The sequence below is a fragment of the Rhincodon typus genome, chromosome 22 (assembly GCF_021869965.1).
Source record: "Rhincodon typus isolate 14 chromosome 22, sRhiTyp1.1, whole genome shotgun sequence".
NCBI lineage: Eukaryota > Metazoa > Chordata > Chondrichthyes > Orectolobiformes > Rhincodontidae > Rhincodon > Rhincodon typus.
This window is the reverse complement of record NC_063353.1, coordinates 10,914,553-10,929,180: the sequence shown is the minus strand read 5'-3', so window position 1 is coordinate 10,929,180 and position 14,628 is coordinate 10,914,553. Positions and strand designations below refer to the sequence as shown.

At 37.5% G+C, this 14,628-nt stretch overlaps 1 protein-coding gene across 5 annotated transcripts in view; it reads right to left on the bottom strand.

The window, feature by feature from the left end:
• Window positions 1–14,628, bottom strand: part of eps8a (epidermal growth factor receptor pathway substrate 8a) — a 151,331-nt gene that overhangs the window by 32,147 nt on the left and 104,556 nt on the right. For all 5 annotated transcript variants that reach the window (XM_048610252.1, XM_048610251.1, XM_048610249.1 and 2 more), the window contains exons 5-12: window positions 11,325–11,474; window positions 9,973–10,055; window positions 9,281–9,417; window positions 7,835–7,908; window positions 4,766–4,892; window positions 4,168–4,256; window positions 3,694–3,768; window positions 1,074–1,222 (exon numbers count right to left, since the gene is read on the bottom strand). In XM_048610252.1, the coding sequence (XP_048466209.1) occupies window positions 1,074–1,222; window positions 3,694–3,768; window positions 4,168–4,256; window positions 4,766–4,892; window positions 7,835–7,908; window positions 9,281–9,417; window positions 9,973–10,055; window positions 11,325–11,474 (884 nt within the window). The remainder of the gene's footprint in view (window positions 1–1,073; window positions 1,223–3,693; window positions 3,769–4,167; window positions 4,257–4,765; window positions 4,893–7,834; window positions 7,909–9,280; window positions 9,418–9,972; window positions 10,056–11,324; window positions 11,475–14,628) is intronic.

Genomic DNA, 14,628 nt, shown 5'->3' with positions numbered 1-14,628 from the left:
TCGGTTCTGGTGACCTTTCCTCAGAAATCAGATAACTTGCCTACTAAAAGGGCATAGGTCCATGTTTGGTCAATTTTTTTTTTGTGTGTGCGCTCAAATAAACAGGAGTCATTGTACAGACAGCATGGCACTTGAGGTTGAGACCTTACTTGTGAAATACAGCAAATTTTGTTTTAAAACGGCACTCTCGATAAATCGGCAAAAATTATATACCTCAAAAACCACAAGTTTATCGCATTATCGCGATCTCCATGAACAGAGAGTAGTCAGTTGAGGTTGCAAGTGAGAAGGCTGTCTGCCAGCAAGTCTATTATTAAAGCAATTTATGCTGTGAATAAAGTATAACAGTCATGTATTGCATTTCTATTACTTAGTGCTTTTTTATTTTGATTACGTGGGCCACTTGATCAGCTAGTACACTCCTGGTTCCATAGGTGCCAGTTAATAAAAAGTTTACTGTACATTAAAAACCAACTGCTTCCCTGGACTACTGCCATGTTTACCTTCAAAAAGTTATTCAGAGCAAATAGACAAACGTTCATACTGAATTTGCTCGTTTCCAAAGTCTTTGGTGGGACACAGAAAATTCAACCTCGTGCACACAACTGGAGGAAAGACTTCACTGGTGCAAAATTAATTTTTTGCCATTTGCTATAAATTTTACTTAGCTTTTTGAAGGTTTAAATTTTGAAGAAACCACCAGCACAGCAAAGTTTACTAATACAAGCAAGTAAGAAAATGTAAATTTTTAAGAAATTATTTCTTCATGGGACATGGGCATTGCTAACAGACCAGAACAGCTTAGCAATTCCTAGAATTTTAATAAAAACATTTTCTAATTCAATTTAAAAGACCACAGAATAGTATATCACACAAACACACAAACTAGGAGGAAGAACAGAAGCCTCTTGTTGCCAAGCATCTCCTTTTGCCTTTCCCACCACCACCACCAATTCACTCAACTTTTCTCTACTTATCCCTTCAAATTAAATAATCAGCAATTTGAAGTCCATCAATTTGTATGGCACGTCTTTATACCAGATATAAGAACATAAACATTCTAATCGACTTGCCTGGGTTTAGTCCACGTTTCATCCAAGGAAAACCAAATTTCCCTTTCTTCAGGCGTGACGCATGCACTCAGAAAATCTATAGCGTCTTTTGTCAAGAGAGGAGAAAGAACAGACCTACCCATTTCTGGTCCACCACTAGTTTGTATGACCTATAATACAAAAGTTTAAAGCAATGTCATAAATATATAACGTGTATTTGCTGCACGGTCCCGTTGGCGTTCATGCCATAATGACTTGATTCCATTTATTTCATTTGTTTAATCCTGTTTCAAAAGAAGAATGTAACATCAATATGCTAAAAAAGTATTTTGTAACCAAAAAACTGTATTGGCAGTTAAATGACAAACTAAGAGAGTCAGGCTGTAGAAAGAACAGAACGAGAGTGGCAGAAATCTGAGAGGTGGCTTTTAGATAACAGCAAGAGAGTGAGCAAATGCCCCACTTCACCTCTTTCCAGGAATGCCTGCCACAATGAGGCCTCATTCACTTGATAGGCCAGGGATGGGCCTTTCAGCAGAAATCAATATCACTTAAAATGGGAGTCAGGAAAAAGAAAAAAAGACAACTTTTGACTAGTTTTTAAAAATATTTGGAAATGAATTGCAAATGAGTGGCATATTTTAACTTAAAGTACACATGAAAGGCTCAGATTCCATTTAAACTTAAGTTGATGGAATCCAGGAAAACACTTCTTCGGTTCAGTCATACCTACCAACACAAAGAGATGGTTATAACTGTCGGAGATCAATCATTTCAGCCTCAGCACACTGCTGCAAGAATTCCTTAAGGGAGGAGTGCTATGTGCTCACTTCTTCAATGATGTGACTGGCATAAGCCTAGTAGGCATGTTTGATGATTTAGTACCATTTTCAGCTCCTCCAATGAAGATGATGACCATGCATACGTGTAGCAGACCTGGATTAGGTTTGGGTTGCTAAGTGGCATCTAACATTCATGCCACATAACAGCCAGGTCACAAACATTTCCAATGAGAGAATTTCTATCCCTGGAGTTATAGGGGCTACGTCATTTGAAGGAGTTAGAAAGGAGGTAGATATACTTTTGACATTAAGTTAAAAACAAAAGGAAGAACCAAGCCCTGGGACAGATCAGCCATAGTCTTGTCAAATGGCAAGGCAGACTTGGCAGGCTGAATGGCCTAATCCTGCTCTTACCACATATATTCTTGCCAAATCAATGCCCCTGGGGCTATAAAAACAGGTCAGAAGTTCCATATGCTTCTTCTGACATGCCAAAGCCTGTTCATAACAAAGACGATACAAGTCAGAATGTGAACTAAAGCTTTTCAACTACTTGCTGCTCCATGACTCAAAAGGTTCAACGCCAAAACAAAAATAACTGTTTGGCCAGCACCCTATTCATTACCTTAAACATTGACAGCCTCCAGGTGGTATATAAAGGAAAGATTGTAGATCTATAGTCTACAAGATACACTGCAAAAGCTTGTCAAGGCTTCTGACAGCACCTTCCAAACACAAAAAGGTCAAAGTGCACAAGAACTTCATCAAATGCAAAACTCCTGCCAAGTTAGTGTGACTTGACTTGAAAATATATCACCACTCTTCCATCATTGCTAGGTCAAAATTCTGGAATGCCTCAATGGAGTACCTTCACCGTATCAAGGGTATCAATTTAAAGCAGAGGCTCACCACCAGCTTTTCAACGATAATTAGAGATGGGACACCCACATGCTACAAATGAATACATTAAAAAACTGCAGCCATCACAACAATGCAGTTTATGCATTAATGAGCCAGACACTGAAAATATGATTCCCTAACTGTTAAGGGCTGACATTAACTTGCTGGAACATTGTAGGGCTCCCACAAACACCAACATAGCATATCAGTGGAATGGACTGTTTTGCTTGGGTCTCACATGAGGACTCTGCTGAGCACACTGTATGGAGGTGAAGCAGTCGGTTTTATTGACACATTTACAACTAGTTATAACTAATCTAAGCTGGTACTACTGTCTTCAGAGAACAGGAAGCCAAGATAAAGTATAAAGTATAGAGAGATGATTATGAACCTTGAACAGTTTAAGTAAAAGAGGAATAATTTCCAACAGCTGATTGTTTGATAACTGGAGCAAAACTAAAAGGTGATTAACAAAAGTAGTAATTATAACGAGGAAAAGCTTTTTATGCAATGAGAAAGGAGGACTTGGCATGCATTAACTGATGGGGTGTTGGATATTAATTCACAAATAGCCTTCGAACGGAATTGAATATATACCTGGAGTAAATATTGAGCGTTTTGGAAAAAGAGCAGGGGGTGGGACCAACTGTATTGGCTCTTTGAAAGAGCCAGCACACAGTTGATTGGTTAAATAGCCTCCTTCTGTGCTGCACTTTTTTTTGATTCTATAATTCTCCAAGAGAATGCCTGTATCCCAGGCAATGAAGGAGTTGGATCCAACAGGCTACTTGTAAGACAACATGAGTGGTGAATGATGTTCAACTACACTTGCAGACTTGAGTTATTTGACAAATGATTATTCAAAACTGTCAACTTGACAATGACCCAAGGGAATGTCTTCAACTAATTTCTCATTTAAATATCCATTTTATACAAATACCAACATTTTGTAAACCTACCATATTCAGAGGCGTAAACAAGAAGTGCACCAGGTCAACTGCACTAGGGTTCTGAATATGTGTTCTCAGTTTGGCCTACAACAAAATAAAAAGAAAACAAGTGCAGCATTAATGAACAAATCCAAACATGTCACAACCAACCCTTTTAAAGGTCTCAAACTGAAAACAATGTCATATTTCATATAGCCGCCCGATTTTCAAGCTCAGCATCTTTATTCTTGTAAAAGATATGTACAAGACTGTTCCTTACTACTTCTATGACAACATTTTCTAACTGTATGAACCTGGTCATAATCTTAATTATGAAAATCTCACTTCATGGTCAGGGGTATACATTATACTAGGCAGGCAAAAAGAACCATGACAACACAGGAACGTAATAGTGAACACTAAACAAAATAAGCCGTTAGCCACAGTTTTACATTTCCAAGCAACCTTAAATCAAGCTTACATGCTTTAAAAATAATGACTCACCAGGAGGTTAAACGCATGCTTGAATTTCTGAAAACAGTCGATGAACTCATCCTGTGGAGGCGGCTTTGCCCGTAGTGTCAGAACACCCTCTAATGAAGGAGTTTGGTAGGGAGAAGAGAGAAAAAACATCCTGACATTAATACTTCTTAAACTGGTATTTTAACGTGGGGACTCAGGGAAGAGACAAAAGAACATTATACAAATCAATTTCACATCACTAAACAAAGTCTGTGTTTGTATCATTACAGCATCAAATCAGAAACAAATTCCATTTAAAATTCATTTCATATATCCCTTACAAGCGCAAAATTCGTAGATATTAATCAAGGACATTTCTTAATTTTTCAATAGATTTCATCACAAATGCTTGTTAATAAATTTAAAATAGCCATGAACATAAGCGAAGGAGAATTATTCTCAAGTTAACCAATGTGAACTGTGTTTCTGCAGCAAAGAATTTTATAAGCAACATGTTTAGACAGCTTTTGATTTTGGGAAGATTTGCTCAAAATTTCAAAATAAATAGCTGTTTACATGCTACCACACTTCCTGTAATACAGTACAAAGAAGTTTCGCTAAGCCTAAAAAGATGACTTACCCCCTGGTCCCTTCTTTTTGCTTTTCTTCGATTTCTTCCGTTGAGAAAGCTGAGAGAAGGCTTCGGCAGCTTTCTGAAGTTTGATGACAAACGCTTCTACGTCATCCAAAACATGGTTCAGAATTTGCTAGTTACAAAAAAAAACATTAAACAGCCAATTGCAGGAAAATCAACATGCCAATATTTAAACTTAGAAAGTGCCTTTATTATTTAGCTAGTATGATGTTTTGCATTACTGCCACAGATTAATAAATTACTAACTTTATCAAGCTTTGTTTGAAATTTTCACAAGTCAATCCAAAAGTAATGCGTACTTTCCCTGGTGACCATCAGTTACAAGCATTGGTCATGCCTAACAATTTGATTCAACTTTGGAGGTGGTGACCAGGGGTACTGATGACAGTTGTGCAGTTGATGTAGTTCAGCAAAGTCTTTGACAAGGTCTCACATGACAGACACAAAGAAGGTAAAAACACATGGGACCCAGGATAAGCCAGCAAATTGGATCCAAAATTGGTTTAGTGGCAGGGGAGAGAATAAATGGTAGAAGACTATTTGAGAGACAAGGGGCCAGTGTCCAATGGTGTACCACACAGATCAACAAATTTGTGAAGCATTACTTTTCTGGGGGGCGTTGGTTAACTCAATTGTCTCAACATGTGATTTGTGATGCAAAGTAACAGCAACAGCATGGGTTCAATCCCTGCACCAGCTGAGGTTGCCATGAAGGTCCCACCTCCTCAACCTCTCCCCTTGCCTGAGGTGTTGTGACAGATGATGAACAGAAGATAGATGTTGTGACAGAAGATAGATGAATATAACGGGTCTCTGTGCACATGATGAGCTCTGAGGGGGCACAGTGATGGGCCATCTCACAGGGTGCCTCATCCTTGCGACATTCGCCATGTCTTCACTTGAGATAACTTTCACCAGAGAAAAATTTCTGCTATAAAATAACATTTGTTCATAACACATAAATGACCTGTGCAACCAATGCCAGCAAGCATTGTTAGGAGCTTGAACATGACATGGACAGTGCAATGAAACAAGCAACTTATTGTGGCTCCTGCCAATCCCACAAGACAATGCTTGATGGACATTCCTCACTAAAAACCATTGATACATGGCAAATGAATACGGTGAATAGCCAGAGTCTTTTTCCCTAGGGTGAGGGAATCCAAAACTAGAGGGTTTAAGGTGAGTAGAGAAAAACTTTAAAAAAGATCTGAGGGGTAACTTTTTCACAGAGCAAGTGGTGCATGTATGAAACAAGGTGCCAGAGCAAGTGGTGGAGGTGGGCACAATTACAACATTTAAAAGGCATTCAGATGGTATATGAATGAAAAAGGTTGAGGGGGAAATGGGCCAAATGCTGACAAATGGGACTAGGTCAGATTGGGATGTCTGGTCGGAGCAGATGAGTCGGAGCGAAGGGTCTGTTTCTGTGGCTCTATGACCAAGTAATTTCCCGCTTTTGCCGATGGTTATCCATATCCCTTTGACATTTAAATAAATTGGAGTACACATAAAATGCAAGTGATCTGTTGGCCAAAGCACATAATGAGCAATTAATCAACTCCAAGTTAATAAATCAGTAGAAACATGACACGGGGTGAAAATGGCCTACATGTCCCAAGACAACTTATCACTGGGAATCAGTCACGTTCCCGATATGATTGGCAAGTTGCCATAAGATCTTCACTGGGAATCAGAGTTGGAGGTTTGAAAGAAGGGACACAAGATAATGACAAAGTTGGTTTAGATTTAGAAAAGGAACTAAAGTCTAATACTTCAAAAGTTATTGAGATACTCTATTGCTAACATGAGTGCTTCAAATGAACTTTGATGATAGTAACAATGCTTGGAGAAGGAAAGTTTTTTTAAATATATTAATGGAGTTTCCTTTGCACTAAGCAAAGATAATCATTGGACAAGGAAAACACATGTGTAATTTGACCCCTGGAATGCTCATAAATTTTTTCCATTGAATGACGAAGTACCAAAAGCAATGCAAATTTCAGAATGGACCATTGTGCTGTCTTTTGAAATTCAAACAATTATTCAAACATTATTTCAAGAGTTGGTAAGAATTCCAAACGATTTAAATTAAATTAAAAACTCAAATTACGCAATGAAAATTAAACCCAATAAAACAGATGCCTGGAATGCTATTTTAGTTTATTGATGTATCAGTTAAAGCTGTGCAAAAGGATAAGCACCAATAATCTTTATAGAACTGAAATTACGTTTGTTGGCAACTAAACATTCAATAGCTGCTTAGTACAAGATTTAGATTAAACTACTTTGAAACAAGTTTGACGACGTAACAGCGCATTGAATTACTGGACATGTGGAAAAGTCATGTACATTTGTCTTCACAATTCTCTAATAGAAACAGCTAGTGGTAAAAATTACTGATTTATCAGATTTTATTGATTAACAAAAGGAAGCAACGTATGCAACACTGGGTGTTACGCTGCTTTGAGCGACACAGATTAAGATGACTGTTGGTGATACCACTGTTGGTTGTGCATTTGTACTTTGCCAGCTAAGATTTAAGATTCAAGGTGAGTTGCCAACAATAACAATTAAATCAGAAAAAAGGTAAACAGGAATGCCTAGGAACATTTTGTAGTTATTTGGTTTCAGTTCGTATTTCAGTGCCCAGAAAGACAGTGCAGATAAACAGTATGAAATAACATAAGCAATGAAGCTCTAGTGATTTAAAGGTAGCAGCCAATTCAGGGGTTTTCTTCGTTAATCCTGTTCTTTGGATGAAGTTGCACTCTTAAGTTATTCATTGCTTTGCAAACTTTGCACTTGTCTGTTATGTATGTGGCCATTCATTTAAGCGCATCATCTCAATGCAATCACGTCAAAGGGATCACAGCATTGATCGCAAAAAGTATCTTGCGCACAGTGTAAAGTTAAACCATTTTTTAAGCAAAAAAAAGAGAGTCAGCTGCCTTCCTCAAAATGCCAATTTCTGTTAAGTATGTAAGTTTAAAACACAAAGTTTAAAAAATGAAAAGATTATCGGGGAACAAAACTTATAGTACATACTCTTACCACATCTCTGTCAATCCTGACTGCTGCCATATCTGGAGTTTCTTCAGGTTCATGAATAACCTTCTGTTTTTCATCTGTTATGAAAAATATTTTTAATTAAAATAATGTTTATGTATATTTTTCTGACAGCTTTGTAAGATGACAGTCCCTTTGCAGCTCAGTATGTAATTAATGAGTTATGACCATACAGCAATGTAATTACAGCTAACCTGTGCAGACATTACAATAAATTCAACGCTGGTGCACCATGTAAGAAAGATATAGTATTTATCCTTTATTAAATAATGAAATTAAGAAATTTCACTGATGACAATTGAAACACATTTAATTGTCAGACATCCAAGGTCAAAGAAAGAGCAATGAAAGGCTTCAAGTCATACATCATCTTTCACAATCAAGATATTTTAAATGCTTTATGGTCAGCGAAATATTCCGAGTGTAGTCACTGTTACACTGCAGAAAATATTGCAGCCAATTAGTTACAAGCTCCCACAAATAACAACGTGAAAATATCTAGATAATCTGTTATGATATTAATTGATGAAAAATATTGGCCATGACATTGGGGATATTCCACTGCTCTCCTCAAAAAAGCCAAGGGAATCTTACATTCCGAGAAAACAGAGTGAGCCTTAGTTTAATGTTTCATCCAAAAGACAGTGGTTCCTACAGTGCAGCATTCAGTCTATGATATAGTATTAAACATTCTCCATCATATGTACCATAGGTCAGCGTAGAAGAAAGTATCCTTTACTTTAGCCCTGGGCTACTTCGTCCCGAGTGATACCGAGCTGAGCGTTGTTAGAGCTGAACCCATCCAGGCAAGTGGTGATTATTCCATTAAGTTCCAGATTTGTACTTTGCAGATGCTTGTAAGGCTTTGCAAAGTAAGGAGGCGTGGTACTTGCCAACGAATACATAATCCCTGGCTATTCCCATAACCATATGTATTTGCCTGGTCCAGTTAAGTTTCTGATCAATGGTAACTCTCTCTTCTCCCCTTCCAAATCCTGCTGAAATGTCTTAAAGGAGGCATTTATGATTCATGCAGCTTTGAAGTTTCATGTCACTTAGCAGCTGAAGCTGAAATGCTGCCCAGCTACATAAAAACGCAACAGCATCCCAGTGCATGAGCTTACGCACATTCACTATGCTAACATGCACACACACAGTAATAGGTAGGTTCTGCCAGGTCACAGAACTCCTAAATTCAAACAAGGTCTGACAGCAGAGTAGAAAATTGCTGGTTCAGTAATACTTTAAACCAAAGCAACATCATTCACAAATGTTTCCTGTGTTCTGACTACTTCTACACCTCGCATTTTTGCAATTTGCCTTTGCAATTCATCTTTCAACATGCCAAATATGCAACTTGCACCTCTGATTTTACACAATACACAAATTTTCTCAGAAAACATCAACTTGTATTTGTCAAAACCCAAATACCTTGTTCAGGTAAGGCCCAAGCTGACCAGGCAGCTACGCGACTCCTAACATCCACCTGTGTAATAGTTCCTGGAGGTGCGGGAGCTGGGGCACTTGGAGGTGGAGGGATAGAGGAATTATCTGCATTTGTAATCTTTCTGTAAGTAATTAAAAAGAAAAATTAGTATTCCTTAGGTACACAAAATGACATTGAACGGCCTCTATGTTATAGATGACATGTTAACATTCACCTTTATACACAGGAACAACATCAACAATTATTGAAACAGATCATGTGGCATCAAGACATGCAAATCTTACTTAAAAAGGAAACCCAGTTGTTTCTGTTGCATTTTTTTTTTACATCAAGTGTGGAGTTGAAATTCTACATGTAAGAAATCACAAACCTTTTGGACAATCAGGAACTAAAGTTATAAGATTCCAAGTCATTGCACCACTGCTCATCATTCCAAACTACATATGGTTGATTATATAGGCATAATTTGGCAGCCAAAATATATATGAAGTACTCACCTGGAATCCTGAACTCTAATGAGATCTACTCATGAAGTTTGCATGATCATGAACATCTGATCAAACCTCAGCTGCACATTACAGGCTAGCAGGACATTTATTTTTAAAATCCTGTAAAACTGAAGTCCAAATAGATAACAGGACGCTATTTAGTGATTACTACTGATGTGTCTTTGTACCTCAAAGTGTCAGGCCTTCTCTTCTGCTTGCTACTTTTACTGTCACTGATTGCACTTTCAATATCTGCATGGATCAGATCAGCCTGAAAAAACAAGATTTTTAACAGAGTCATATCAATAATGCCACTTTACAAAGTTTCTAAATATAAAACTTTAACAATGAGTGTGGAACACATCTGTGCAAACAGAATATCCAGGAGCCCGAGCAACGCATTGCAACCTTGGATTAGTAGTTTTTTTAAAGTAAAAATCAACTTGTGTAATGGTCAAACGTTTTGTATTTTTGTTGCAATGCTTCACCCTTTCAGACTCAAGGCATAATGCCTGAATTATCAAGATAGATGCGCAACCCCTTTTCCCAGCTGTTATCTCAAAAAATCTTTGTTGCTAAAACAAAAGCATCTCTTCAGAGTTCTGGTAACACCGAAGGATGCACTGAATATCACAAAGGCGGCACATTACTTAGCATAAATATTACAATGTTATTCAGAATGATACAGACTTTGTCTTGAAGGGGAATTTGTTGCAAAATGCATTGCCAAATAATCATAACTTCAGAGAGACAAATAACTAGACGATTTCGTAGAAAGCAGCTTAAATCAAACAAAGCACTCAAATAATTGATGTCACATGCAGGTATTAACAGAAATATATGTATAAAGGTTCAATGACCTTTTGGATAAAACATTTCACAAAATATTCTAGTATTTTAAACAACTTTATAAAAGTCATGCTGTTTTCCCTCACGAAATTGCTACTTTAAAAAATACATATTCTATTATCCAAGTAGCATTTCTATTACAGAGGATTTTCTTCACTAAAAAAATTAAGGTAAGCAGAAAATAAGCCAACACCTTCAGCAACAGTAATTAATGTTATCGAATTAAGCAGATAGTAACTTGGTAGCAATTCATTTGCCTGTCAGTTTAGTTCAGCGCAGCATTTTTGTTCACATTTTGGGCAATCTACCTAAACAAAAAGTTGCCAAGTATCAGTCAAACACGAGTCCACCTGGGTCACTTTCACCTCTTCCCTCTATCGCCAATTCAGAACATTTGTCGAGGATTGAAATGAAGTCACTCCTGGTACAATAAACACTGAATTTGTTAAGACGGGGTGAAGTGTGAAGGCCAGCACAAGAACTATCCATTGTGCATTAATAAAATGGGATGGAAAACAGTATTAAAAATTTTTAAATGTTTCAAATATTTCCTTATTACTTGAACACCAGCCTTTGACACAAATGTGGAAAAACGTACTGAATGTGTCCCAATGTGTACATGCTGGGAATCTGCATAGGACACAAATATAGAATCAGGTTGCTGTCATAGAAAGTAAAAATAATTACCAACCTTAACTTCATCACATTGGAAAAGGTGAATGTCTGGTTTGCCTTGGCCAGATTCCTTACAAATGAGTGCCAGAATGGAGTCATAGTTACAAGCATTCATCACAAACTGACAATGCTGGATTGTGTTAAGGGGGAAGTACTCCAACTCGTTCTACAATGAAAGCACAAAAATATTCCTGTAATCTTGGCTATTCAAGTTTTTTTTTTAAAACATACTTTTCCTTCAGTCTATGCTCCTACTTTTCACATTTAATTCTTTCCATATCACTAGACACAACCAATGAGGCAGGAGGAAAACGTTCATTTGCAGACCTATGTCACTGTCGCTGCCCTTCTGAACTGTGAGATGTTATTTGAAAGGAACTCATTTTAACTATTTTGGAAGTGAATCCAAATATTCATCTATTCCCAAGTCTGCATCTCCTTGCTGTGAAATACATCAAGCCTTTGCCTTTCTCAACATGCATACACAAATCCAAGCCATAGCTTTTCCAATTGCCAACTAGCCCAATGTTTTTAACTGATTAGTTCATACACAAATCTCAAATCAGTTTAGTTACCTTTGTCATGACCCCTTTGAAGCCAAAACATTCTTGCTTTCATGGAGTCACTGAAAAGGGGCATTCTCAAGTAGTACTAATCTGCGGCCTGCATAAACTCAGTGGGTCCCGACAACCATACTCAATACTTGTACAAGGCAAGATTATAGCTGTCCTCTGCTAGTGCACATTGCATTACGATGGCTTCAGATTTCTGCCACTAGCAATCCCAGATTCGTCTTCTGGCTTATATCTAGCAAGTTACCATGTCCTCACTCATTTATTCATCTTCGTCCAGTGTCATCATTAAATATTCAGAAGTAGACATTTGTCATCTCAGTTTAATACCAAAAAGAAAATCTCAATTTGTTCTTTGAAACTCCAATTTAGCTTGATGTTGTCACAAAATTCCGCACCTTGTCAGTTATTTTCACCATCATCAGCAACGCCATCCCCCCCGGCCCCAACACCAAGCTTATTGCTCTGTGTCAACATAGTAGCTTCACTGTTACAGCCTTTGCTTTTTCCAACTTACATTTTATAGCGTTTTAATAAAATCTTCAATAATTAATAGGGACCTTTTAATAAAATCCTTTATTTCAATGTTGTAGCTCTTCGTATTATAACAGAAGATTTCCAATGGTATGTTAACAAATTGTTGATATCACTACACACATATTGATTCAGTGTACACAGCAGCATAGCTCAACAGGGAATCGGTTCACAGGCAACTGAACAGGTTTCTGGCCAGTACAACTTTAAACTAATATGTATATTGCTGTCAGCTTCAGTTACCAATAACCACTGGTTCTCTTAGCTGCACCATTATAGCTCAGTTCATTTTTTTAAGAAAGAAGAGCATTTCCCCACTTTCCAAAGGCATTTCATCTAGGAGTGTTACTTTTGACGTACTACAGGGAAATCAGAAAATGGTGTAAACTTCTTATATATAATTTATACTGGCTTAGCCAGTCAATAGTCTGGTGCTTTCAATTTGAACAGTCAAGGTTTGGACTACTTACTGTGCCTTAGCAACATAAGTCGACCGAACAATTGGCTCAGCATTACTAAACACTGTTAAAGCTGATCAAGTGCCACACCTTCCTCAAAACGTAGGCATATATAGGAAAAGTCAAGAGTCAAACAAGCAATCCTCAGCATTGCATCCTGGTTTACTAAAGACATATGTGATTCCTATTCCTTCTAACATCAGAGACTGCAAGTTACTATCAACCACTTAAACGTTCACTTCCAACACCACCAACCTGCAGTGTATGGCTCCTTTGATAGCAGCAGTAAAACCCAAAACCTCTATTCCAAGGGCAGTAGGCATATGGGAACATCAGCGCCTACAAAATCCCCTTCAAGCCACACACCATGATCACTTGGAACTCTATTGAAGCTTCTTCACTGTCATTGGTTCAAAATCCTGAAACTAAATTTTCGAAATGCACTTTTAAGCACGTTCACAACATAGACTTTAGTGGTTTGGATAGCAGCTCATCAACACAATCTCAACGGAAATTAAGAATGGGCAATAAATGTTGGCCTTGCCATTGATACTCACCAACCTAAAGACAAATAAAAAAAGTCGCTCAAGTTATAAACCAATTATAAAATATGTTTAAACAGATAAACGAACAGTAGTTTTGGCAAACACACTACAGATTTACAAAGTTTACTGTTTCCCTGAAATGCCAAAAATATATAATGTGTTATCACTGATCAAGATTATACAGTTAATGCTTGCAACATGATTGTTACTCAAGTGGCTATACAGTAACAAGAATGTTCAGATTAACCTCTATAGTCCTGATGACCTCAGGTGACATGATGCAGCCAAACATAAGCTCATAATCAGGAGCTTTGGACTACAGCTCTATGCGTCAAAGGGACATCAAAGAATTCTACCACTGTCCCCCTCGGATCCTCACGTTTTCACGCAAGATATAAAATGTTAACCAAACCCATTACTTGAATAAAAGGAAAAATCTACAAGATGCCAATCACATTCCAAATTTCCGATGAATAGCTTGATCCTTGAGACATCCACTGGTTTATCAAATCTTGCTAATCAATTTGAAATTGTAGCAAATTGAGGCTATTTTTTTCCTCATGTTATCAAAGTAATGAGACTCTTCTGGATAAAACTGAGCATGTCTTCACATAAATAGCCTGTGTAAGCTGCAAAATACAGTTTAGACATTTAGCAATCAATCATTTCTGTGAAGCCACTAAATGACAATGAGGGGTTTTATTTTTATTTCATTTTCCAGTTAATAATTAAATGCAGGGGGTAGAGATTCAAAAAATGTTCTTTGGATTGACTGATTGAAATATATACACATTCATTACAGTTGTAATGCTAAAAGAATGAGCATCAAGATAATTTAACAAATTTAAAGGACCATTCTCGAAGGAAGTTTCAGGATATTGGCCTAATGACAAGTAAATGTGCTACAGATAGCTCCAAATAAACATGGTGCAAAACTTGGAGGGGTACTTGTAGGCACTGTTCCCATATGTCTTCTGCCCTAGTGTTAGGGGTTGTAGGTTTGAAGGTGCTATCAAAAGAATCCTTCGAGAATTGATGCAGTGCATCGTGGATATGGTGTACACAGCAACCACCGAGTGCTAACAGTGAAGGAAGAAAATCTAAGCATTGGATGGTGACATTCAGGTGACTGAAGCTAAAAAGAAATCACATGAATTTTCTTTGGTCAGCTAGGATGCAATGTTGAGGGTTCTTAATTTGTGTAAAAATTA